At 44.9% G+C, this 26,480-nt stretch overlaps 2 protein-coding genes across 3 annotated transcripts in view; both read right to left on the bottom strand.

Moving 5' to 3' along the window:
• Positions 1-3,894, bottom strand: part of Slc1a2 (solute carrier family 1 member 2) — a 119,003-nt gene extending 115,109 nt beyond the window's left edge. Inside the window, exon 1 of one of the 2 annotated variants that reach the window (XM_032903795.1) lies at positions 3,261-3,894. In XM_032903795.1, the coding sequence (XP_032759686.1) occupies positions 3,261-3,277 (17 nt within the window). In that variant the 5' untranslated portion in view covers positions 3,278-3,894. The remainder of the gene's footprint in view (positions 1-3,260) is intronic. The other variant, XM_032903794.1, reaches the window with a different exon arrangement.
• Positions 3,895-19,847: 15,953 nt separating this feature from the next.
• Pamr1 (peptidase domain containing associated with muscle regeneration 1) overlaps positions 19,848-26,480 on the bottom strand; it is an 87,824-nt gene continuing 81,191 nt past the window's right edge. The window contains exons 8-11 of the mRNA XM_032903792.1: positions 26,048-26,114; positions 23,550-23,782; positions 22,021-22,313; positions 19,848-20,917 (exon numbers count right to left, since the gene is read on the bottom strand). Of these exons, the coding sequence (XP_032759683.1) occupies positions 20,381-20,917; positions 22,021-22,313; positions 23,550-23,782; positions 26,048-26,114 (1,130 nt within the window). The 3' untranslated portion in view covers positions 19,848-20,380. The remainder of the gene's footprint in view (positions 20,918-22,020; positions 22,314-23,549; positions 23,783-26,047; positions 26,115-26,480) is intronic.

Raw genomic sequence — 26,480 nt, 5'->3', positions numbered from 1 at the left:
CTCCCCAGCCCTCCACTCATCCTGTAATAAGCCCAGTCAACGAGCTCATCCCCCTCCTCCCTTCAATCTCATTCTTGGAGAGGGGGCGGGTGGGTAAGGCAAATGCTATGTTTATCGTCATACGCTGGGAGTCATAAATTCAGGGGTCTCCCTTGGCAGGGCATTTTCGCTGTCAGCAGTTCTCAGTTTCACTTGCTCTCTAAGTCAGACTGAAACCCAAGCCTTCCTGATTGGCGCAGCCCTGACCCCTTGGCTCCTGGGAGCTGATCAGAAGACAGATTGCCAGGAGTCTCTGATGAATGTGGAGACCTGGCCATCCCTAGCCCCTAGAAACATAGTTCTAAAATGGTTGTCTCTTTGGCATCTGGCCACTCCACTGTGACCTAGTCAATAACAGACACTAGCCTGCCTGTCACCAGCGACTTATAATCTCTTTCCAATTTGGGTCAGGAACCTAAAAGCCATCTCAGTGATTCCAGTCATGCCCAGGACTCAGCAGCAACAGCAGCAACAACAACAACAAAAAACAAAAGACATTCGACTATCAAATTGAACCTTGCTTTTATAGGAAAACACTTCTCAGACCCTGGAAGCTACCCCAGAGAGTCACTGCTGAGTTTTGACAAAAAGCCATATATATATATATATATATATATATATATATATATATATATATATATATATATATAAGATTTCCCAAAAAACCGACAAATAGGCACCAGCCATGGCCCACACGCTCACTACTGACAACTGACATTTCCAGATGATACCCCAAAGCTATGCCAAATCCCAGAATCGTCCAGGAAAGATGACATTTTGTTGTACACAGTCTTGAGTCTTCAAATCTATTTCATTGGATCGCCTGCTTCGCGGAGCTATTGAAAGACGTGAATGTAAAAATATACAAGTGAGCTTTGAAAAGCGTGCTGAGCAAATGTATCTGTTGCCTCTAATAATTCTATAAATGGAGTAATTAGCATATGCTGCTGGTGGCAACTTGAACACCAAATAAACATTCGCCAGATCGATTGGTTTAATATACCACCCCATTCCCCCAGCATTCTGGAACTGAGTTGAGCTAAACATGTATAAACTGAAAGCATGTAATTACATTGCTATTTCCGTATCCTTCTCAGTAATGTATATTTCAGATGAAAAAAAAAAACAGTTTTAATATTGTTAGGAGACAAAGGCTAACAAAAGAGACCTTCCTGGGGATGCTTCCTGAATTTCCATTACAAGGTGCATTACCCAAAGATATCAGAAGGAGCCAACAGATCTCACCAACCCAGGAGAACAATTTAGTACTAAAAGTCTCCACCGAGACAGCCTTCAGAAAGCCCTCTCCACGCTGTCTGTGCCTCTTTATCTCCACCACCAAGTCTAGCAGGTGCATTCTACCCAACAGAGACTCTGCAAAGGCTTCTGGGAGAAAAGAAGGGTTCGAGAATGTTTCCAGCTGACTGATTACTACTCTTAAACAATATATTTTTCTACATTTGTTTCCCAGATTTTTTTCCCAATTCTTTCATCTCTTAGATACAAGTTCTTTGACAATCATTTCCCAACCTTGCACAATGCACAAAGATGGCACTAGCTGGACTAGAAATGGTTCCTGTCCTGAAAAATCGCATCTGCTTTGCTTTGAATTTCAAACCATTTGGCAGCTCTCACTTAGGACAAGGGCAAAAAACAGCACACAGAGTGTGGGGAGGTTTGTTGCCCTCTCTTTCCCCTTCTGGCCATCAGAACAGACAGTAAGTTGGATGCGGCATTTGGAAGATAATATTTTTCGAAGATGTTTTCCAACTGAGACTCTGAAGGCAGAAGTAATTCTGGAAGGGTCCTGTAGATAGCCAGAGACGCCTTTATACTTATACCTAAGATAAAAGCCCTTTAAACAAACAGAGAGGAGTGCTGGCATTAAGTCATGTGGGTTTCTAATATGTATGTAATTCTAGAGATGTGTTTGAGCACATGGTACTGCCTTCTGGCACTCAAGCACCAAACTGGATCACCTTTTCAGATAAGTAACTACTCCGACGACCCACACCGGTAAAAAGGGCAATGTGGAGAAATTTTGTTGTACAAGATGCTAGGCGCCTTTCGAAAGATTTGGGGGATGAGAGAAATAGATGGATGGGCTGTTTCTCTTGGATACAGATGGGCAGGTTTAGAAGTATTTTCTTTGTCTGAGGTTGGAATCTCGAAGTCTGGCTTTAAACACCTTCTCTCCACTCCTGCTTAGAGATCACCACCTACCACCTCACCGAAAGTTGGTGATGTTTGACTTCTATTAAGCATGCTCCAGAAAATGCCAGAACCCAGGACTCAAGTATATAGTCCTGAGAAGCCCCTGATACTTGTTTCTGAAGCGTGGGTCCACTGGTCTCTCGAAAGCAGCTAGTGCCGTTTGTGGAATAACCCAAAAGCTGGGGTCCCCAATTATTCTTTTTATTCCGTTCTCCGGAAAGCCTGAGAAGTGTTTTGGGGAGACAGGACTAGGATGCCCTGGAGTGAGTACTCAAGGGACTCCTGCATCCCCCACGCTTCCCTGGCTAAATACAGTTGTCCTTCTACCACAGAAGCGATCATCATGACAACTGTGGCCTCAAGAGACAGGGGCGACTCCAAGGCCACAGGCAAAATAAAAAAAAAGCCAGTGATAGCCCAGATAAGTTTGGAAAGTCTAGTCTTGCTCCAAGCTACAGGTTTTCTCTTCTCTATTGGGAAGCACCCAAATCTCTTCCACCCTTCCCTGCAGCTAGCCAGGGAGATTCCGATATCCAAAAGCAAAAATCTCTTGGGCTGGGGGCTTGCCCTCATCCCCTACCCGCGCGCGCCCAAAGCAAGCATTCAGGGCTGTGCGTTTCTCTTCGCCCCGCCCCTGCTCTGGTCCCGGCTCATTCATTCCAACCGGTCCCCACCTTGCAGCCCAGGCAGTGTCTCCTGCAGGCTCTATGGACAATCCTTTATTGTCTTTAAATCTCTGATGTAACCTCTACGGTTTCTTTTCACACTTTTCCACACCCTGATAGTAATTCACCCTTTCATTAGATCCAATTCTCTGTCTCCCGCATCCTCAAAGGACAGCTAGACCACCAAAGAAACCGGACCCCTTCCCACCACCTCCAGCCTGGCGAGCGCTCTGGTAGGGTTTCAGAGGTCCCGGTCACAGTTCTCTGTCCCCATCTGGGATAGGGCACCACCACCCTGCGCGCGGCTCCCGCTTCCCCACAGGTACCCAGAAAAACTCTCACCCCTCGGTTGATGCCATGGCGTGGGGAACGCCCCCTCCTCCCGGGCACGGTCTGGAGGCAGTGGCGACGAGCTGGGTGAGCCCGGAGTGCGGCGGGGAGCGGTATTTAACGGGCAGCCTCTCTCCGCCCTCGCACCCCCCTCCTGGGTAAGCCCTTAGCGCCTCGGCGCGCGCGGAGGCTGCTGCGGGCGCTAATCCACGTCCTGGCTTTCCACCGCGCGCGGTCCGCGTTCCCGTGAACGGCTCGCGGCCAGCGCTCCGAGAGGAGCTACGGGGATCCTACACCGGCTCCTGCAAGGTCGCGCTGGTCGCAGGGCTGCAGGAACACGCTCCCTGCGTCCTGGCCGCCACCTGTGTCTGTGCTTCGCCGCGGGGCAGACCCGTACCACGAGTGGCCGGCACCGAGCGGGATTGGGGAAGACCGGGAGTGCGAGTGCGGGGGAGTGTGTGCGTGCGTGCGCGTGTGCTGGTGTGTGCGCGCCGGGGGAGGCGGTGGAGGCTGCTGCGCCCTGGCTCGGCGCCGGCCGAAGAGGGATTGCAAGGTTTAGCCCTGCCGGAGCTGGGGATTTGCAGGCGATCGCTCTCTATTTTTGTCCAGAGCTGACATCACCCGAGCCGCAGCCTGGGGCGACTTCTTTAACCGTTGCCCCTGCCCCCCCCCATCTTTAGACGCTGTCCCTCTTCTGTTGTCCCTCCCCCACCAGTCTCCAGTCATAAATTAGCCAAAAAAAAAAAAAAAAAAAAGGCTCTGCCGGTAGTCCGGGAACGCTTTGGACAGCCAGTGGCAGGATCCCAGGGTCTAAGGAGTCGCTATTGTTTCTTCTCGCGTCCGAGTGGCCCCGGGTCACCCTGTGCTGGGCCAAGCGCTGAGACCCGGGATGCCCCTCCGTCCCCAATCCTTGGAGAAGCCTTGGCGGTCCCCATCACTCCCTGGACATCTGCTCGTGCTCACATCACACAGACCGGCACACCCACCCTCATCCTACCACTTCTGGGATGGGGAGTCCCACAGAATCTGAGCTGCAGAAACACTCAGGTGGCCGGAAGGAACCGCGACCCAGCTGCGGGTCCTTCATCGCCGGGGCCCGAATAAATCCCGGACATTCGATCATTCGTCTATATTAATATTAATGTGGTTCCCCGAGGGCGGGCGGGGTGTGAGGGAGGCCATAATCTCTCTCTCTCTCTCTCTCTCTCTCTCTCTCTCTCTCTCTCTCTCTCTCTCTCTCTCCCTCCTCCCCCCCCCCCCACCCCCACCCCCCCCCCCCCCCCAGGCCAAGGGCTGGAGACGTATCTCCTCCACCAACCCGGGCGCTCAGTTCTCCTCAGGCCTCCGAGTATGGGGGAGGTGTGCAAAGACAGATGGGCTCCTGCAAGGGAGAGTCCAAATCTCATGCCCAGCTTTGCATAATAATGACAAGTTCTGTTCAGCTTTTATTTTCTCGGGGACTGGGACACAGCAGACACCTACAGGTCCTCCACCTGCTAGCCCTGTGGCCACCTGAAAGACAAAACCTTCTTTTCCTCTGCTGGACAATGGGACTCAAAACTGTGCCTTTACAGGGCCCTGGTGAGAATGAAACAGACTCTCCGGAGAGGCTTGCAAAGTGTAAACGAAGATGTCAAAAGGTGTGAGCTGGTCATTTGGGATGTGCCAGGTTCCTCTGAGCAGCATCTCAGAACTCCAGCCTTCTAGTTTCTTTTCTCCTTGTGATCCCCTCCACGATCCTAGCCCAGGGGCACTCTCATCCACAGTCCACATCTTCCCTTCTTTGCATCCACCACGAAGCTGGAGGGTCGTTCTCAATAAGTAAGTAGATGAGAAACATTCAAAAACTGTGCTGTCAAACTCCGTGTGGGCTACCGAGTAAGCACATGCTTCAGAGACCGAAAGAAAAAAAGAGTTCCGTTAAGTTTAAGGAATCTTTAGAGGACTGTTCCCTGAGCCAAGAAACACTAGGCAGATGAAAGAAACAAGAGAAGAACGTGGGGTAGGGCCAATCAACGTTAGCACCCTCTCCTGTTTTTGTTTGCTTGTTTGTTTTGTTTTTGTTGCTCTTTGCTTGTTTTTGTTTTGGTTTGGTTTTTGGTTTTGAGGGGGTTTGTTTTTTATTTGCCTGCCAATTACGATGATCAGCTCTGTATTCTCTTCAGCCGGAGAATATAAGGAATCTGACTCCGATTTGGAGAGCCTTGGTTAGATTCCTAGCACCCTCTTGGCAGCTCCTAACTGCAGCTCCCTTTCCAGGCTAACACCATCTTTCAAACTTCACAGGTTCCTACGTGTGCACTGCTCCCAGTGCACAGACACAGAACATAAGAATAAAACTTAAAACTTTTTTTTGATGAATCAGAATTAACTTGTACTTTCTTTAAAGGATAAAATCTCTAATTGTCCCTTCGTACTTGGGCTTTTCACTTTCACTAAAAAAAAGTGTGTGTGTGTGTGTGTGTGTGTGTGTGTGTGTGTGTGTGTGTGTGTACGACTGGCTTTTTGAAATTTGGCAGTGGCCTTGACATCACCCTCTCAGAAGCCCTGTAGACTGTGACTTTGTATCTGAGACTGTCGCTTACTATTTAGGGGTTTTCCTTGCTTTTCTGCTGAGGTAGCAGCTGGAGAACAAAGCCACAGGACTCTCTGGGTACTAAGAACCCCAGGAGCACTCCTCTGTTGCCAGCATCCCCGTTAGGCAGAGCCTAAATGAGCTGCCCTTTACCAGCAAGCCCTGGGCATCCACAGAGCCCCAGAGGGCTCAGCTGCGCCATTCACCAGCTAGCAGCAGGCTCCTGATGCCCCCAACACAAAACAAGTTTAAGACCGGGGAAAGCAAAGCAATAAAATGGTTTCTATTAAAAACAAACTCATCTCATTGAAAATTATTCTTAATTATGTTTTCCAGGATGAGGACCTAAGAGAATTCAGGTGATTGAATCATTAAGTACGCAGGATTAGATAGGTTTAGTCATTCTGACTTGCAACTTTCCCTGTAAATGGCTGTATCTGGGTGCCCTGACACCACCTGCTGTGTTAGAGGAACATTTGCATTCGGTTGTCTGGGAAATTGTGTCTATTAATCATGTGGACTATGCCACAGACGATGCTGGCTCAGAAGAAGCTGTTCTCTGTTGACCTCCCACCTCCACTCCCACCCCTCGGCCCAAACCCGTGAACGTTCAGTGTGATCCCAGCGCTGAGTGTGAACTATGATATTCTGGTAAAGATTTGATTTGGTTTAAACTGGAATATTCAGGTTGCTTTCTTGAGATTTGGTTCTGTCAGTCTAGGAAATCTGTTTGGTATTTCCCCCTCCCCCAGGTAAAAACTGAATGTTCACGTATAAAAGAGTGAACCCATATCTCTGTCTTCTACCTCATCAAATCCACTCAAAATGGACCAGAGACATTTAGTGCAGAAGCTGAGAATGGGAAATTGCCAGTGGAAGACACTTCAACATCTTGGCGTGTGCCTGTGCTTCTGAAAGACCTCGGCGTCTCAGGAAGTAGCAAGAAGACCTGGCAGATAAGATTGCATGAAGTTAAAAAGAGTGAAGACAAGCCTACAGAGTGGAAGAAACTCTTTGCCAGCAACACATCTGGCAGGGGAATATCTAGAATCTATAAAGAACTTAAAACACCCAAAAAGTCATGCAGTGAATACATGGGCAAAAGAATTGGATAATTTTCTAAAGAAGCACAGAGAGCCAATAAATATGTGAAAAGATGGTTGACATCTTGCCCATTGTGAGAACTCAAAACTACTTTGAAACTCATAATGACTTTGATGAAGAAAACAAATGAATATCAAGGCTGTTGGGGATGTTGGAGAAGAGAAACACTTACGCACTACCAAAGTGAGTGCAAATTAGTGTAATCACTATAGAGACTGGCATGAAGGCGCCTCAAAAAGTAGCGATAGAACAACCATACAATTCCACTGTATCACAGTCCTGGATCCATCCATACATACATACATACATACATACATACATACATACATACACTACACACACACACACACACACACACACACACACACGTATTGGATGCCAATCAACAGATGAATGGATAGTGGAAATGTGGCATATATTCACAATGAAATTTTGTTCAGCCATAAAGAAGAATGAAGTCACATAGTTGTCAGGAAAATGATGTAACCAGAAATCATCATGTTAAGCAAAATAAGCCAGACTCAGAAAGGCAAACATTGCACAATTTCTTTTATATACAGATTCTAGAATACATATGTGAGTCTAAAGTGGTGATAACCTTCTCAGTAGTCCACTTTCACCAGCCAGGCTCTACTGTACGAGTGCCTCAGAGTCTCTAAGGCGAGGGACTTTGTATTGAGGAACATGAGCTTATGAGGACCATTTTAGAATGGAGCACAGCAGCAATGGCCATCTCGGATTGTCCTGAGGATTAGCTAGGATAACATGTAGGATGATCTCAGCCTTACACATTAAGAGGTCTCTTGGACACGTGCACACAGGTGCACACACCAAATTGTCTTTACTAGTTAGCGCACTTGTGAAGCCTGTCTCCCCAACCCAAAGTATGACGTGCTGTGTCCTTTAACCCTCATGGCAATCCCTAAAATGTAAGTGGATGGAAACTTGATTCTGGGAACAAGGCCACCCTAACAGGTACTGGGGTCATTGTGTGTGTGTGTGTGTGTGTGTGTGTGTGTGTGTGTGTGTGTGTGTGTGTGTGTCTGCCTGTCTGTCTGCCTGTCTGCCTGTCTGCCTGCCTGTCTGTCTTTCTGTCTCCTTGGGATTCCACACTGCACAGTGGTAGAATGCTCTGACATTTGCACACAGACTTATCTTCTTAAGTCAAGCTCATGTATTTTCCACTATCAATGTAAAAACTATTCTCAGAACTGAATGGAAAAAAAAAACCCAACTATATGCCCTCTGATAGGTGACTGGAAGGATTGTTTTTTAAGTAAAGAGTTTCTTGTTGACTTGTGACTTAAACCCTAACCCATGTTGTAAGAAGTGACTTAGCGTTGCATGAAGGTAGTGTTTGAACATCTTCCAGATAGTCGGAACATTACTATAACATTTACCGAGAGCTTACAATGTATGGGAAGGCCCTCGTATTCAAAGCTGTGTTTATTCTCAAGATAAATTTCTTCTTCTACAGAAGACATTGAAATTGTTCCCAGTTCACAGAGCAGATAATTGAGGCCAAAGAGATTAATGGAGTTCTTAAGGTGACACAATTGTTAGTTGTCTTAGTCTAGATCCTAGCTAGGGTATTCAAATTAAACAAATGATGCTGAGTTTCAGTAGGAGGCCATTTTGAAGGTACAGAGTGTTGGAGAAGCTCTTAGAGCTAGGAAGGGTCTGTGCTAGTAACAATGTGACACAATTATTTGTGCAGAGCCAGAAAGGAGATTATCTACCAGTTACTAGAACCCAAAAGAACATCCAGTGTGGAGAAGGCCACCTGAGAGAATCTGAGGCCTTGTGACTATAGCAATTCACTGGAAGGGACACACAGCTGAACACTTCTACCTTACTTCCTTTCTTTCCATCCTTCTTTCCCCACAGGGCTTCTCAGTGGCTTGCAGTTGGGGAGTGAGGCCCAGCAGCAGCTCATGAAAAATCCTTGTATTTCCTCCTCCAGAAAACAAGAAAGGAAGAGAACAGTACAAGGAATATTCAGGGCAACAAAAGAGGCTGGAGTTTGAGCACATGCTGTCTTCTTGCAAAACCTTGTTTTGTCCCCTCAGTGCTGCCATATTTATTGTGGCAACAGTGTCATTCACTGCCTTATTTAGGATTTCACTACTATTAATAGACACCATGACCAAGGCAAGTCTTATAAAAGACAACATATATTTAGGGCTGGCTTACAGGTTCAGAAGTTCAGTCCATTACCATCAAGGTGGGAGCATGGCAGCACCCGGGCAGGCATGGTGCAGGGAGAGCTGAGAGTTCTGCATCTTCATCTGAAGGCTGCTAGTAGAATACTGGCTTCCAGACAGCTAGGATGAGGGTTTTAAAGCCCACACCCAGAGTGACACACCTACTCCAACAGGGCTACACCTACTTCAACAGGGCCACACCCCCCAACAGTGCCACTCCCTGGGCTGAGCACATACACATTCATGTTAGTATAGGATACCCCTATAACATGCACAGAAACTCCAAATTTCTAGCAGAGAAACTGATTTAGTCAGATCATTTGCTAGAGACCAGAAAAATGTACATTTGTATCACACGAGGGATCGCCAAATGACCCCAGAGGGTCCAGCCCTAAATTCCATGATTTCCAAGGTCTTCTCCAATGGTCATGTGGAGCTTAGTTGAATCAAGGAAGTGACAAAGACTCATCTTCTTCCTATTGTACCTTCTAAAGATTATATTTCTATCGTGCTTTTCTTCCTAAGTGTTTGAGGGCTAGTTCTTGTATCTCCATAGGGAGGCCAGAAAGATGGGCCTCCTAATACAGGAAAGAAAGTCATCCTATGTGGCTTTCCCATAAAAGACTGGTGAATTACACCATTCTCCTCATGGTGACAAGAGAGGAGAAATGTTTTAAAACTTCAAAGCTTATCAGAATAAAATGACCTAAAGAGAGAAGTAAATGCCAGGTGACCCCAAGATTACTCATTATAGAAAGAATGTAGACTGCTCTCTCATAGACTCACATTTTCTCACACTCGGTCTCTAGGGAAGTTATAGAACCTTTATAGGGAGGAAGGGAGGAGGCAGAGCCAGAGGAGGTTGGTCACTAGGGGTGGGCTTTAGGGCTACTGTTCTCTCTGCTTAGCCCCAGCTCTCTGCTTTCTGAACAGTGCCACCTTGTAACATGAAATAGCACCCTCTTTCCACCATGGACAGAGCCTCTCAAGCCATTGGCCCATCAATGGACTCGAGTATCATGAACTGTCAGTCCAAATAAAGCCTCCTTTTCTCACGTAGCTTCTGTCAGGTATTTAGCTACATGAGAAACGTAAGTGATGTGCTCTCAATGGAACTGTCCTTTGTAATGCTTGAGAAATATGCATTCAATTCTTCCACCTAATGCAATTAGTGTTTCATCTGCCCTGTTCTTTCTGATGATTTATGCTCTCCAAAACTTAGTAACTAGAAAACCGCCCACCACCAGCTCATTAGATAAAGCAACAGTGTCGGCAGTTCTTCACAAAGTCAGAGCAACCCAGAGAGCAAACTTATTCTTTCTCAGGGGTCTAGGCTGGTGTTGTTAGAAAGCAAGACTGTGTGTGGAGGCAAACCATCCTGTGTTTGAATCCCAACACCTCCACAAATAACACCAAGCATGACACTGAATGTATCACCCAACTCCTTTGATTCTAAGCTCTGGCCTTTGTAAAATAGAAATTATTCTTGGAGCTCTAAAATTATACTTGTAAAACAGTTGTCGTAGGGCATATACTCTGAACCTGTTAACTGTCTGTGCTCTGAGCTCCATACATACTTGAGGAAGTATAAGCTGTGTCGGTGTTTTCTTTAAGACTCTGATACCAGCAGAGCAGGGTGTCACACCTTTGTAACCTCAACACTCAGGAGGCTGAGGCAGGAGGATTGCCACCCCAGGTCATACAGTGAGATCCTTATCTCAAAAAAATAAAACAAAACTGTCAAACAGTAACTATAGCTGTAAGTGTAGACATCGAAGGTTTTTAGGAATTAATAAGACGTAAGTTCCTTTCATTAGTGAACAGAAGTAATAAAGATCAGTGTAGGATTTCTAATTTTGAGGAAGGATATGTTAAACTGTTCTCTACGACACTGGCTCAGAAACCAAGAGCAGTTAAGATAGGGACTAGAAATGCCTGAAATTAAAGGTAGAGAAGGATGGCTGGTGCGGTAAAAAGCAAGAGGCAGGTTTCCTCCGATGGTACCTGCTCACTCCAAGAGTAAGACTGGAAAGAATGGGTCCGGATGCTGTACTGAGATCTGCAGAATTAAACTAGCCTGGGAGCCGTCCACCCAAGCCCGCCTGGAGCCTGAGACTCAGGCTGACTTTATCATCTTCTCTTTCTATTCTGAATGACCATGAATAAGTCACTTAGTCCTATGATCGTCCATGAATGGGGTCTGTCACACAAAGCTCTCGGCACAGTTCCAGGCACATGGCAGCAACAACTGTCACCTCTATTACACTGTCTTCCTGGGTGTCACTGGTTTGTCGTTCACAAAGTCAGTAATAGAACTTTGAATCCAGCCACGCGGTACCACTAACAGTGAGCCATCCCGCAGTCTTGTCTTTCCACTGTGGCCACCGAACAGAAAAGAAAGGTTATTCTGCCGTGAATGTGTGGGGCTTCAAGATAGAATTTGAGTTCATTCATTTTTTTCCCCTTGTGAGCACACATTAGCAAACGACAAATGAAGACATTCTATTTTCGTCTCACTCTCCGAGCTAATGAGAAAAGAGATGTTACTTCAGCGTAGCTTTAATTCAGACTGAAAGCTTGGTCTAAATATAATCTCTACAGGCATAAACCCTCTCATTAAATACCCAGAAGGTTGCAACATTCCACAGCTCCACTTACTGCCTAATGAATTCTAATAGAAACAGTGAATTCATTCTTGCCTAGATAGAGAAGGGGGAAGAGAAGATAATGCAGAAAGGTGAATTGTGAGGTCTCTGCCTGTCATTCCCAAACCAACATTTCTAGTGCAAGATCCCTTGGGGCCCAGTGTCAAGGTTAGTTCCGATTCATTTGTATGTACCACAAAAATCACAGCTCTTTGAATTGGAGTGTCTGTCTCTTTCTTGGTAGGTTAATGCATAAAATGGGGAGATGTTTTGAGAGTGAGTGGTGGTATTTGAATTTCTACCCCCAGTTTCTCCCCATTCTTGGCAAAGGCATAGCCTTCCATAGTGAAGTCCTCCCAAATAGGAAGAGGAGAGAAGAACTGTATTGTCTTCCAGGTGATTTGCTGGACACCAGTTTCTTGTGGCAAAATGCTGTGTGAACTAGGAAAAGGACTGGACCAAGCACCTAGGCCTGCTTCTGATGCCTCCAGAAAACCCAAAGATGTTCTATTTGCTCTGTTTTCTTCTTACAAAATTCCTTAATAATTATGAGAGAAGCTATGTAACAAATCCCACAACATTTTTTCTAAGAAGATGTCTTCCATTACTAAGAGAGAACTAGATCCTAGACTCACAGATCATGTTTCCACACTGCAGACTACAGACCAACACTGTGCCTTGGCGTGCTCGAGTGAGCTGGAACTTGCTCACCCCTGTTCACTTCAAAGGCCCATCTTTCACACCTGGGCACTGTTTTGTTTGTGACACCATGTCCCTTTCAAATAAACTTCCTGAGTCCCGTTAGTAGCTTGCTTGCTTTCTCTCCTGTGTTAAATTACATTCCTAGAAACCATAAATACAAGGACATAACCAGCTGTGGTTTTTATTTTCCTCAAGAATCCCATCTGGAATTTTTTTCTCTTCATCTGAGAACGCTGTTCCCCAACTTGATGTTCTTGTTGTGTTTACTTGATTAACAACAGCCTCTCTCCCAAGCCTAGACCAAGCCTCTGGATAAACACTGAGTGAATTGGGTTACAAACGTGAAGTGAGCCCTTAAAAACTCAGCCATTGAGACAGTCTTCTTAAAATGCTGGGCCTCAACTGCACATCCGGGCAGAGCCCTGCCAGGGAAAGTGAGGGCGGCTGCCAAGAAAAGCAGAGGCAGACCACAAATTGCTACCAAACCAAATGTTCTCTCTCCAACAGTGCAGAAAACATAAACTTCCCCAAGCCCCAGGGATCTAAAGTATTTCAATCCGGATCCCAGAGAAGGTGAATCTGGTGGGCCTTCCTCCTCTCACCTACCACAGTTGTCAGCTTTCCCCATGAACTCATCTCTGTCATGTAAGATCTGTGTTACGACAGGGCAGTGTTGTGGCAGTGCTGGGTCTTAAGGTCTTAGTTCACACCCAGGCTAGATAACAGAAAAATCCAAAGCCAAGGGATATGCCTGATTTAAGGCCTCATTACTAACCCCTAGAGCACATTCTAGGAGTTAATAGGATTCAGTGGGTACAGTTTCCTCCCTCCACCCCGCACACCCCCACCCCCAGAGTGTGCTCAGCACTGTCCCATCCGCTCCTCCCAGCTTTGGGATCTGATCTTTCTAGTATGGCTCCATGTCCTGTGACCCTGTCTCCAGCCGTCCACTCCACCACTCTGCCTGCTGTATTTTCCTCGGAAGCCTTACTGACCTTCCGAACATTCTGTTTTGCAAATAAGTCAGGAGCTACATCAAGATTTCTGCCCATGTTCTCCTCTCCTTCTGGAATGTTCCTGCTCATTCTAGCACTTACATCCTCAGCTCAGTTTCAGGAAGGCAAGGCTCTTTCCCCACAATCCTCCCAGATTAAATCAATGCCTTCAACCCCAAACTACATCTCTTTAAAGCATGCTGCCTTTTCCTCCCTGGTACTGACAAACAGTCCCCTCTCCCCCTCTTGCTTTCTGGTTATTTTTTTTTCAAACACCTTGTCTTGATCATGCTCTTTCTTCTCTCCCAATTCCCACCCTGATCATCCCTATCTTCATGTTTTGTCTTTTTCAAAAAATCAAGCAAACAAACAAACAAAAAAACCCAACCAAATACCAAAAAATAAAGACAAAAACATTAAAACAAACAAACAAAAATAAGTCATAGTCACACAAAAATATGCAGTTCATTTTGTGTTGGTTAACTACATATGGGCATTTGGTCTGCCCTGGAATGTGGCAGTGTCACTACATTGGAGAAAACTGATTTTCTTCTACCAACAAATACCAACTGTAGATAACTTCTTGGTTAGAGATGGGACTTTATGCCCATTATCCCTTCTCTGGGCTGGGATTTCTGTCTGGTTTGAACTCCATCTTGATCCATGAGCAGCAGAAAGAAGACAGTCACACTGGGCTTGACTTGAGACCACCCCACTGTGGCACACTTCCTCCAACAAATCCACACCTACTCCAACAAGGCCACACCTTCTAATAGTGCCACTATTATGGGTCTATGGGGACCATTTTTATCCAGACCACCTCAGTGAGTGCTGTACTGTAAAGAAGGTTTGATGACTGTGAACTCTGACTAATTCAGCTGAGTCTACTCCTTTTTAGTAAGTCCAGCATAAACCATTCTTGTCCCACCCTGCTTCTTCACAGAGAGGAGTGTGGTTTTAAAATCCCTGTAAGCTCTGGCTCCTTGTCGCAGCAATTTGTCCAGATGACTCTTATCTCCTAAGATTCATTGAGGCTTGACCCTGAGGGTTTCTACTCATCCTTTCTTGTGATTGACCCCACTCTGAGGTTACTTCCATATGCTCAGACCTCAACTGCATTCTAAAACTTCCTTTCCTCTGCACCCCCCTCCCACATCCTTTTTACACTTCTCATAAATGGCTTCTTGAATTCCAATCTTTTCCTCCTGAGGAACAGAAACAAAACAACCACTGGTTTAAAAGCGGATAGTATTTTTAGAGTGCAATAGGCTGGGTCCTGTCACATCCTTAGCCCTTAGAAGCATTGTCTTGCAGACTTAAAATCATGTTACTCCCATTGCAGATGAGCTCCTATTGTGGGCTAGATAGAGACTGTGTCCTGCCCGGGGTCTCATCATGTAAACAACAGAGCTCAGGTTAGCTTTTCTAGACCTAGCCCATAGATGGGTCTTTCTAGATCCATCCTTTCTAGAGCAAAGCTTCTGTCTTTTTACTCTTCTAAGAGAATGAAATGACTGCACACAAGGGACAAGAAGCACATTCCTGGGGGAGATGGCCCAATGACTGAAGTGCCTGCCTTAAAAGTACAGCGACCTGAGTTCAGATCCCACCTTAGAAGCTGAGCTGGGTGTTATACACTGGGAACGCAGAGACAGGAGGATATCTGGAGCTCACTGGCTAACTATTCTTGCTGCATTGTGAGCTCCAGATTTAGTCAGAAAACTCTGTATCAAAAGACAAGATGAAGGAGTTAGGAATGGTAGCACATGCCTCTAACCCAGCACTCCAGAGACAGAGGTAGGTGGAGCTCTCTGAGTTTCCTAGGATGATGTCATTATACAGGTGAAGGCAGGAACAGGATAGAACAAGGCCTGTCATTGGCGAGAAGGAAGGATGGGCGGGAGAAAAGTTTTAGAGGGAGAAGGAGACTAGAGCAAGAGGAGGGAGAAGCAGCCAGGAGAACATGGAGGCAAATGTTAAGATTCCTCTCTGCACATTTACAGGACACTATGAATATTCTTAAGGGATGGATGTGTATAGGGCTTTGTATGTCTATGTGGGCAATTATATCTTATCAATTGGATCAGAGGTTATTGTGTTGTGTATTCTTTCACGTGGTGATTTAAGTTCGAGAGAGTGTGTGGTGGCTAGACATGCTAACCAGCCATGAAATTGGGATGTGTATATCTGGCATGGTGGCAACCTGCCTTGGGAGCTAGACGGGTAGAGAGTTGTTGCCAGATTCAGAGAGCAGCCATTGGCAGTGTGATATGGGATAGAGCAGAGTGGATGAGACACTTTGCTGACTAAGATGAAGATATCTACTAGATATCTTGGGCCACTACTATGTTGGATCTAATGTGGGATAAAAGACAACCATTTTTATAATTTTACAGCAACAGAGTTTGAGGCCAACTTAATCTACATAACTAGTTTCAGAAGTCTTGGAAAGAAAAGGTGCATGATAGAAGAAGATAGCCAGTGACAAGGTCTGTGGCTACACGAGGTGCACAATGAAATTGCTTGTATCTTCATCCACCATGGTCACAGAATGACCCTTCATGTTAATGTCATTCTTGGACACGGTTTATCTTTTAAATGATAATACCACAGCCTTGCCATTAAAGCCCCATCGACCACTATACACAAAAACCTAGCCAACAGAATATTTAATACAAGGGATTACACATGTATAAAAGGACCAAACTAAGCCTGACCACTTAAATTCAATTCCTGGAACCCACATGGTGGGATAAAGGAACTGACTCACACAAGTTGTCCTCTGACCTCACGTATGTCACAACATCTGTGCACTTGGGCAGCACATGAACACACATGCATATACAACCGATAATAAATAATAGATAAATGTTGTACATGTTTTTAAAAAACAGAAGGAACTACTGCAACAAAAAAAATGAGAGCCAAACTGTTGTAGATAAAACAGGGACACCTTGGCCTCTTTCTACGATAGCCTAAGTTGAGAGTGACTTTCCCAGGGCTAGCATTCCATGACTTGTCATGACTTTATACTATGCCAACCTAAAGGAAAGTACAACTATGTTGCAGAATTCTTTGCCCTATATGGGTCTATATTAGAGTGGGCATAAGAGAAACATGAGCTTTGGAAAGAAGGACATGACTGTCTTCACACTTATAAAGTTGATACAATCCAAGTGACACTGTAGCTGTTCACAACCCTGTCACTGTAAGTTCATCTTGCAAGTGTGAGAAAGTACCCGGGCCCCCAATCCTCCAGCACCTATTGTAAATCTTCGTCTGCCTTCTGTGAATTGGGCACCCTGTGAGAGGGCCTGTACCAGCAGGTTACTCATCAGAGTCATCAAAAGACAAACAGGGTTCTCATTTGTCTTTGTAAAATCCAATATGTTTTTATTCTGCCAAATCCATATCATTGTCCTTCCCAAGTCCTGGCCCAATAGATTTGGCTCCATCATCAGGAAAAAAGGGAATGACCTCGCAATACTTTTCAGCAGTGACCAATATTGCATATGGCCATCAAAATCCCTTATTTGAGATGACGCTTAAGAGTTCTGGTTCTTAAGAAAAAAAGCCTCTGATTGATGAAAACTCCAAATTTCCAACTTAGAGGAAACCTCTCAGCCTTGGAGTTCTATTGGAGAATTCTACTCCCGAGACTGAGAATATTCCAGCAGCAGACAGATGTGGCCAACAGATAGGCTTGTACGTGAGTCTCACATCCTGACTTGGGTCATAGTGTTGTTGATGGAGAGACATAGCTGTTACCTAAAAGAGGCCAAGAGATAATTTATTTTAAGTTAAATATGAGTGATTATGAGTGGGTGCATGGACATGTTCCTTTGTGGAAATAATTAGGAGATATTTTACTACTTATAGAACAAGAAAGTCATAAATCTAGGCACGACCCGAATACATTGACGGACCTCATCAACAGGTGAGTCACAGCAAAGCAGGGAAACTCTGCTAGAGGGTTCAGATGCCTTCTGATGACACTCTTAGCTTGTGGATTAGTAGACGATAGTTGTTTGCTAAAAATACATTTTAAAGGTTCTGCTTGTCACAAGGATGTTAGGTCAGACACAGAGGTGGGCAATAAATGGCTTTCAAGGGGACTAAAAATAGCTCAAGATCATTGTCTTTGGCCTGTAACAGTTTAACTCTGTGGTCGGGGTTTTCACTTATTTGGCCTTGTAGAATACTTAATTAATATTTGTCTTTTTTCCAGGGAACTTCAGTTTGCAGCGTGAATGAGTACTTACAAAAACCTACAAGAGCAGTGCTAGGTAGAGAGATCTAGGAGTGGGCATTGCTGGAGATGTCTGCAGTCAGGAACTATGGAGTTAAGCACGTTGAAGTGGTATTTTGTGACCTTATGGGAAGATATGAACTAGAGTCTATCCATCTCAGACAGGAAACTAACAACAGACAAAGGAACTCTCCTACCATGTATAGCCTAGAGAAACAGTGGGTTTATTGGGCTACTTATGGAAGCATTTCTGAGGGGTTACTACAGGTTCATGGGTGACTCATAGGCAGCTGCATTAACCAAAAGCCCACTCCCACCTCAGATGAAACCGTTCTCCAATTTCTAACATACCCAAACTATGTGAGAATAAATGGATCTTCTTTGTAAGTCTCCAAATGTTGGTTAACTTGTAATAAGTAATTAATATATTGTCCTTTGGTTAAGCCCTGAGGATGAGGATTGTATGAAGGAGGGGGTAAATGTCTCATGAAAAATCCCAGAAAAGTATGATAAAAGGAAGTAGATGTCATTCCCTTCTGCTCAGAGAAATGTTTAGAGGCACAAAGGTGAAGCAGAAAACCTGACTAGAAATGTATCTTAGGGCTGAAGTCATCTATGTCAAAGTTCTGACACAGGTAGAGGGATAATAAGGTTCCTACTGGATGGATAGGACGCTAATGTCTTCCAGGATGGTCTGTAACAGTTATGGGTTCTCCCCTCTTGTATGGAACAGCAAAGACTTAGAAGGCCCCACTAACTCCTGAAGCAAGAGGAGGATGTCACTTGGAATGTGACTAGGCAGTCGCTACAGAAGCTGTCACTGTGGCCAGGAAATTCAGTTACCCAGCTCAGGGTCAAATAATAGTCAGCAGCAGACCTAAGAATGCCATTCCCCACAAGGGCTGAAAAGAACTACAGAGCCACATGGAAACCGAAAAGGTCCTACACTAAATATTAGGAAAACACTGGAGAATTGGAAAGACCCACCATACACACCCAAGAACCAGCATGAACTCAGGAGTTCCCCCATTGTCTCAATGCTCAAGGATGCAAACCTCTAAGACACTATCTGTGGGCAGGGAAATTTGTGATGAGAAAAGAGGGCAAACCATCAGAAGTGTTAGCACCTAAGAGAAAACATACCAGAAGGATCAGAGAAGGTATTTGTCAGATTGAATTTGCATTTCCCCTCATTCTAAAGAGAAGTTAAAGGAGTCTTTCAAGGATACTCACATACATTGCAAGAAACCTCAAAGCCTTGGTTTCTTGGCAGATCATCCCTGGTATAAGAAAACATGGGATTCTAATTCAAATGCCACCAAGCCTGATGCTTTGAGTTTGATCCCTGGGCCCACACTTGCGTGGTGGCACATGCACTAAATAAATACATACACAAAATGCATATGCATACACACACAGAGATACACAGACACATACACAGAAAGACAGACAGACAGACATAATAACTGTAATAAAATTGTTTAAAGATTTATGGGGGTTCAAGGCAGTTTTATAGTGGGCCTGGAACACAGAACCAGGGAGACACTTGGAGTTAGCTACTCTATATTAAGCATCCTTGTTGCTGTAACCTGAGAGAAATAATTGAAGACAAGAAAGGTTCCTTTTGCCCATGGTCTCTGAGGTTTCACTTCATCATGACGGGTTACATGGGAAAAGGAAGCAGCTTGCATCATGGCTGCCGGGAAGCAGAGAGAAAATACCTGCATTGGCTGACTTTCTGCTTTTTCTCCTTCATTCCACCTGAGCCAATAGCCTGGAATGTGGGAAGCTTCCCACATTCAGGGTAAGTCTTCTCTTCTTAATCCTCCCAGGAAACAGTCGCACAGACACCTAGAGCTGTGCTTTACCAATCTAGGCACATCTAGTCCAACTGAAATTGCAGCCATGATTAACCAGCATATCACTTAGAGTTTGCTTCCTATGTGCTATCTGACTCACCTGTCTCATGATGCTCCAAGCTCCAATAACTGGTATAGAAAAGACAGCACTTGACAGACACATGGGAAAAGTATACACCTTGGCTTTATGTTAAAGGGCCCTCACCCACTTATTAATCTAGATCCACATAACTCATGAGAATAGCATGCAAAAAATGAGAGCGGCATTTTTGTTTTGTAGGTCAGGAGCCAGACCTTGTTTTATTGAAATGTGTACAGAAGATTGGAAAGGAAAAGAATCAGAAAATCTTGTGACAATGTACACAGGAGCATGTGTCACATCCAAGTTCCTCCTTCTCCCTGGGCTGTCATACAAGCTGTTCTTTGGAACTTTGACTGAAAGCAGGTGCAGCCCAGGCCTCCTCAAGTCAACCTTCTCAACCCAAACTGATTGACAGTCACATCGCTTGGAGTGGAGAAGGAGAAGGAGGCTCTCATTCTATTCACCTGGTCTTCTTTGAAGAAACCCAGTTCTTGCAAAACCTGGCATCTTTTAGATGATTCCCAAGCAGCCAGGAAGACAGTTCCCTGACAGAAAGTAAACTCTATTCACCCTCTATTGAGATAACACCCTGAAACCAGAAGCCTTTCAGTAACCAAGGTCATGGGCAAAATTACACTTCAGGTCCACACTGTTCCATACACCATATATGTACAGATGGATGCTAGGAGAAAGCTTCTCGGTGGCCTTGTGGCTGGTTCACTTCATGTTTCTCTCAATCCAGTCTTTGAAAGGCAACACCTTTGTGAAGGCTGTGGATAGGCTGTTGCTACATGTCTTGTCATAGCTCCAGCTGACCAGCCCCACCAAATGCCAACGTGGCTCAGAGGATGCTCGGCCTGGGAAGGATAAAGCAGCGATGCCCCCTGTCTCAGCAGTGCAGATGTCAGAAGGGGTACTGGGGTCCTTGTTGGCACAGAACATATTGTCAGTGACACTAACTGGAATGCCATGGTCTTCGTGTTGCTCCTCACAAAGCATTGAGTCTACCACCTTGACCATTCCATAATGTAGGGTGTCATTCTTAAAGCCAGGGCTCCTCACATCTGCCAGGATGTTCCAGCCAGCCACGGTGATGTGAGACTCCTCAAAAGAGGCGCTGAGGTCCCGAGTGGTAGCCAAGCAGATGGGTTGGACACGGGTACTGATGCGGGCCTTGTCTAGGAGCTTCAGAACGGCGATGTCAGTGTCAAGCAGGATAGGGTCATAGTTGGGGTGCAGAATGATAGCAGAAATCTACAAGGAACAGATACCAGTGGTAAATGGCCAGCTCTGGTGTGGATAAGAAGAGACCAGGTAGAGCTCAAATTATTGAAACTATCTAAGTGACAGCTATAAATTTTTTGAAGATACTTTGTTCAAGGAATCATAGAAAGTAATTATTGTATTTTCATAGTTGTGGACTCAAATGCCTACAGGGGCCAAGAATGTCCTATTAAATAAGTAGAGTCTTCAAGTAAGGCTATAGAAGTGGGCGTTCATGCCTCATCTAAAATAAGCAGATGATATTTTGTACATTGCTATACAGAGATGTGGCAAACATTTTGATTTTACCACAAAATGGACTCCAACTCTCAGAAATACCTCAAATGTTTAATGTCCACTCAACTGCTTAAATACACATACGTTAATTAGCAGGATCCATGCATCAGCCCTACACGTTACTGGTTTACAATCTTGGACCACTGTAAGCATTTCATTTACCTTTAAGGATGTATAAGAAGAGGAGATAGACAGGTGGAAAGAAGAGTAGGGTAGGATACAGATGGACAGATGGATGAATGGAAAGAAGGGACAACATGTCACTATCCATCCACCCAACAGGGGTAGATGAGAGAAGTATATTGTAGTTAGAAGTATCTTGTATAAAACCTATATCCTCAAACCTACTTGTGATAAATTCCCAAATGCAAATATGATAGACAATTACGTCTTTTTCTTTTAAATTTAAGAAACAGCTATTAATATATCTTGACCTGGGTCCCTAGAGCAAATAATTTCAAACAGAGATATCTAAACATTCATCAATGTTTAGTATACTGTAATTTACAGTACAAGCTAATAAAGTAATGTTCATTGGAACATAAGGTGAATGAGTTCTTTTTAAATGATGCTTAGCTTTACCTTATTTTCAAAGATGATGTCCCTTACAAAGGTGTGGAGGACCACTACCCGGTTTGCTAACTTTCCCTATTAGAGTCTGTTAGCATGAGACTCTGAGCCTCTGTTAGATGGATAGATATGACATGTTAAAGAGGCGAGGCTGACACAGGCTCTGTTCTTCTGCTCTCGTAACTGGTCAATTCAAAGCTCCAGTTTCCAAGAAAGCCCTTTCTCACCCGTAAATTCTGGATGGTCTTCTCATCTCGATCGTCATCCCTGTAGAATTTTCCCAGGACAACCTTGAGGTCTGCTGTCTTGATGATGGTGACCTTCCCCAGCTCTGTCACACAGTGGGCAGCCACAACCACAGTACGCTCATTCACCAGGGCACCACTGCAGACCAAGAACCATGCACCTTTGTGCAGACCACCGTCATGTACACCACTGGTCCTCCGGTAGATGGCTGCCTGCCATGGCCAGCGGGTCCCTTGAGTCTTTGGAGAAGCAACGCTCTCGATTTTTCCACAGACTGTGGAGAAAACATCAGTTTGATAGGATCAACTTAGACCATTACTATCTGAACACAAATGGGTCACTCAACCAAGACAGTACAGATCTGAAAGGGAGGACCCACTAAGTCAACCAACCTATTTTTTCCTCTTTTAGTTTAATTTAATGTATGTGCTGTATTTGAATATATGTGTTTGTGTATGTATTCATGAGTGTACTAGCACACAGATAGAGGTATGCCTATGTGTGTGAAGGTCAGTGGTGAGTGTCAGGTCTTAATACTTTTCTTGATTTTTCTTCACATTATTTATTGAGACAGGTCTCTCACTGACCCTGTAGCTCACCCATTTGACTGAACTGACTAGCCAGTAAGCCCTAAGGGTTCTTCTGCCTCTGTCACTCAGGGATCACAGGCACATGCCCCTGTGCCCAGCCAAACTCATGACCCTCATACTTGTACAGCAAGTCCCTTACCTGCCAAGCTATCTCCTTAGCACCCCTCCCTTTGGTATTTATCAGCTACCTTACATGCCATTGGCTATAAAATCTTGAGTTAAAAGTGGAGGTTTTGTAGTTCAGTGAAACAATAGGACTTTGAACAAATTGTCTGGCCCCTTAGAAGCTTGGGTTCTTTGTCTAGAAAATGTACAGGGAAATAGTAATGACTTTGGGGGCTTTTTGAGTGGATGATGTAACAGACAAAAATCCCATGACTGTTTCCATAAACACAGCCACAACAAACTTTGCCGCACTATTCCCTTTTCTCAAAGAGGATGAGGAGGGTAGGTAAGAATGTGCAGGCCTCTAATCCGGAACTTCCACATACTATCCCGCATTATCTACTACCACGCCCTTACTTAATTCGTGTCAGTTAATTAATTTATTGGAGATTAAGTCTGAAAGGGGAGCCTTGACAAGGCTGCAAAGATAACATCGCTGGGGTCCTCTCACAGTTTTATCTTTGTCCCCACTTGGTATTAGTCATTGGTCTTTTCTTTTTCTAGATATGATGAATCATGTACAAGAAACAATTCTAAGATCTTATGAGTCGACTTCTTCTGGATAGTAAGTGTAAGCCAAAAGGAGGAAGCTTGAATTGCAGAATTCCAAAGGTCACTAACCTAGGAGAATCAATGGGAGAAAATCCCCTTGCTCAATTAAGCTTTCCATAAAATCCTCCACGATATTAACAGCAGTTCACAAGTGGTTGTGGAAAAGGAAAGAAGCTCAAACTCAAAGATGAGCCTTGACTCACTTGGGATACAGGACGGGGCCCGCCCACTCCACTTCCCAGTTCTCAGGCATGTCCTCCTGCTGCTTCCCAGGCGGTGGTAGAAGGGCGAGATGCACTCATACTGGACCTGGGTGTGCAAATGTTGGTATCCAGGGGGCAGGTCTCCAAATGGAAGGGCTGGCTTTTTGGTAGAGGCATCCTGCAGTTTCTGCTTGCTGAAAGCCGTGGAATAAAGCTGGTGTAATGGTGTCTCCCTGGATCAAGGCACACAGGACCAGGGAAAGATCAAAAGCAAGACTTTAGCATCCAGTACCCATATTGGTTATAGGAGAGAAAAACACCTCCCGGTTCCATTTCTCTCCACACCCTTTCCTCCCTGGCTTTGTCTACCCACGTTCTCTTTCTCCTCACTCTGGTTTCTTCTTCCTCCTCTCCCCCTCTCCCCCTCTCCCCCTCTCTCTCCTCCTCTCCCTCTCTCTCCTTCCTCTTTCCTCACACTCTCCCTCTTTCTCTCTTTTTGCTACTGAATAAATTTTCTTTACGTCACTCAATATTGCAGTCCTTTGCTCCTGGCATTCTTCCAAGTACCTAGGATTTTTAAACCAAACAGAATAAAATCTGACATAATATTTTGATCCAAATGTATTCTTTGTGTAGACACGCACTGAGGGGGGAGGAGAGGAGAGGAAAGAAGAGGAGAGGAGAGGAGAGGAGAGAGAGAGAGAGAGAGAGAGAGAGAGAGAGAGAGAGAGAGAGAGAGAGAGAGAGAGAGAGCATTTAATTGCAAAAATAAACAGGAGAAGGAGTTAATTTGAATGAGAGAAAGCCAGGCACATTCTTTTCTCTAAACATTACCATAATGGGGCAATATTAGGAATTGACTTGAACTAAACTGTGTTGATACAGTAGCTTGATTTGCCAATTAGAAAATGTAATTAGTTCACCTCAGAGATTAGAACTTTCTCTCAGGCAACACTGCTTGGGAGAAATACAAAAACTTGTGTGTAAATGGGAAAAGGGGCATTAAATGAGCTTGGAGTTGAGTCCCCTAGAGACTATCTGTGGGGAGAGAGACACATCCTACAGCTTGCGATTGCTTTATATCAGGACATAATGATTGTCAGGCGGCAGACTGGAGTTCCATCAGGAATTGATGTCTTCATCCTGTGTAATAACGAACAGGGAAATGAAGCACAGAGAGGCACTTGGGGGATGGAGGGGTGCTTTGGGGCACAGTAAAAGAAGATGACACCCAAGACAGCATTTAACAGTCACCATTTCCACCCCAGTGTCTCTATCATACCAATTTCATGTTGTTTAAGATGAAATCTATTTCTTGTATCTCTCTATGGTGTTTGACTCAGGAAACATGCAGTCCACTGTGACTTCATTCAACCAATATCAGATGCAGTCCACCGTGACTTCATTCAGCTGATATCCATGCTATGTTTATAGCCAGGTCTAGGAACTTCTGAATGTACAGTGTGCTTACCTTTTGGTCACTAAAGTTGATATTTTTTCAGGAAGTTACAGGACCTAAGAGTATGCGCACTTCAGCTTGTCTTCCAGAAAGACACTTCAACTAGATTTTAGGCTAGCTTTCTCAATTGCAGGAGTCATCTAGCACCTTGTTACTCAATCTCCCACTAAACATGTGATGTTACTAGTTTTATTTAAAATGATGGGTGGGGGCAAGATGGGGATATAGTAGTATTTGTCTATCGTGAAATAATGGTCAGAGATGATCTCTCTGCTAGGTGAAAAAACAGAGAACTAAAGGGTGGGGGTAGGGTAAGGCTCTGTGAGATCCAGTAGAAACCATTTCCAGACTGAAGGAGCCACAGGTTTTACATTTCTCAAACAGAATTGTGCTTGGACTGGTAGAAGGAAACCAAAGCGATCTGTGCAACTGCAGTAGAGAGCGATGACAGGGGTGCAGAAGAGAGCAGACATGGCCTCCTTTCTCACTAGCAGGCAGGACTCAGTTTTCTTCCCAAGAGGAACATTGAGTGTACACAAGAGTTCACGTCTCTCATCAGAGTTCACGTCTCTCATCAGAGTTCACGTCTCTCTTACTGGTCATTTATCTCTAGCTCCTGGGCTCTATCAGTCTACCCCATCTGATTGGTCACCACCAAGACCACTCTCCTAAATCCTAGCTGGCTGCATGATTTAGCAGGACTGCCAGCTTTTAGAAGCTGCCATAATAAAGAAGCGGTCATTTCGGGAAGACCGAAGTATTAAAATCCAACTCCTTAAAGATCATCAGGGAAGCTTTGCTTCTCCTCACCAACCATCTGCTTTCCCACGATCCAATAAAACTTGTACTTCTTCCAATAGGAGCTTCCTCTTAGCCAAAAGCAGCTGGCTAATGAGCCTCCATCTAACAAGCCCTATTCTTTCATGACCAGTTAGCACTAAATGTCCCTCAGAAATGCCAGGCTGTCTTTGGCCAAACACAAGTGGAGAAGGGAAATAGCCATTAGCCTTCAAAGAGGAGTTCAGGTGCTTGGTCTCACCTTGATTGAACCTGCATTGAAAGGACTCTCCTCCTCACCAGGTCTGAGGTCTTCGGTTCCCGGCAGGCTAGAAACAGATAAACCATGCTGTGTGATGTTTCTCTATCTTCACTAGTCACACCACTCCATCCGTCACATCGCTCCACCCAGAGTAACACACCGCTCCCACCCTCCCAAACACTGTGCGTTCATTCACAGGTCTCGGGGGCTGCCTGGGTTAGAAAAGCTCAACAGTGTACTTAGCAAGGTGCCAGGTACTTTTCACCTGGGAGCTATCTCTGTAGGACTCAGTAGTCCCCTCTGAATAACTATTCTTCTGAGGTGACGTGGGACAGTGGCAGTTAACAGATTAGGGCCATCTGTTCATGGGAATGGTGTCAGCAAACTAGACCATAGTGGAATAAAACTCAAAGTGAAGGTTCCAAAATAGAGC

This window comes from Rattus rattus, chromosome 5 (assembly GCF_011064425.1).
Source record: "Rattus rattus isolate New Zealand chromosome 5, Rrattus_CSIRO_v1, whole genome shotgun sequence".
In the NCBI taxonomy this organism is placed as follows: Eukaryota; Metazoa; Chordata; class Mammalia; order Rodentia; family Muridae; genus Rattus; species Rattus rattus.
The sequence above is the reverse complement of the archived record's forward strand: the minus strand, read 5'-3'. Positions and strand labels throughout refer to the sequence as shown.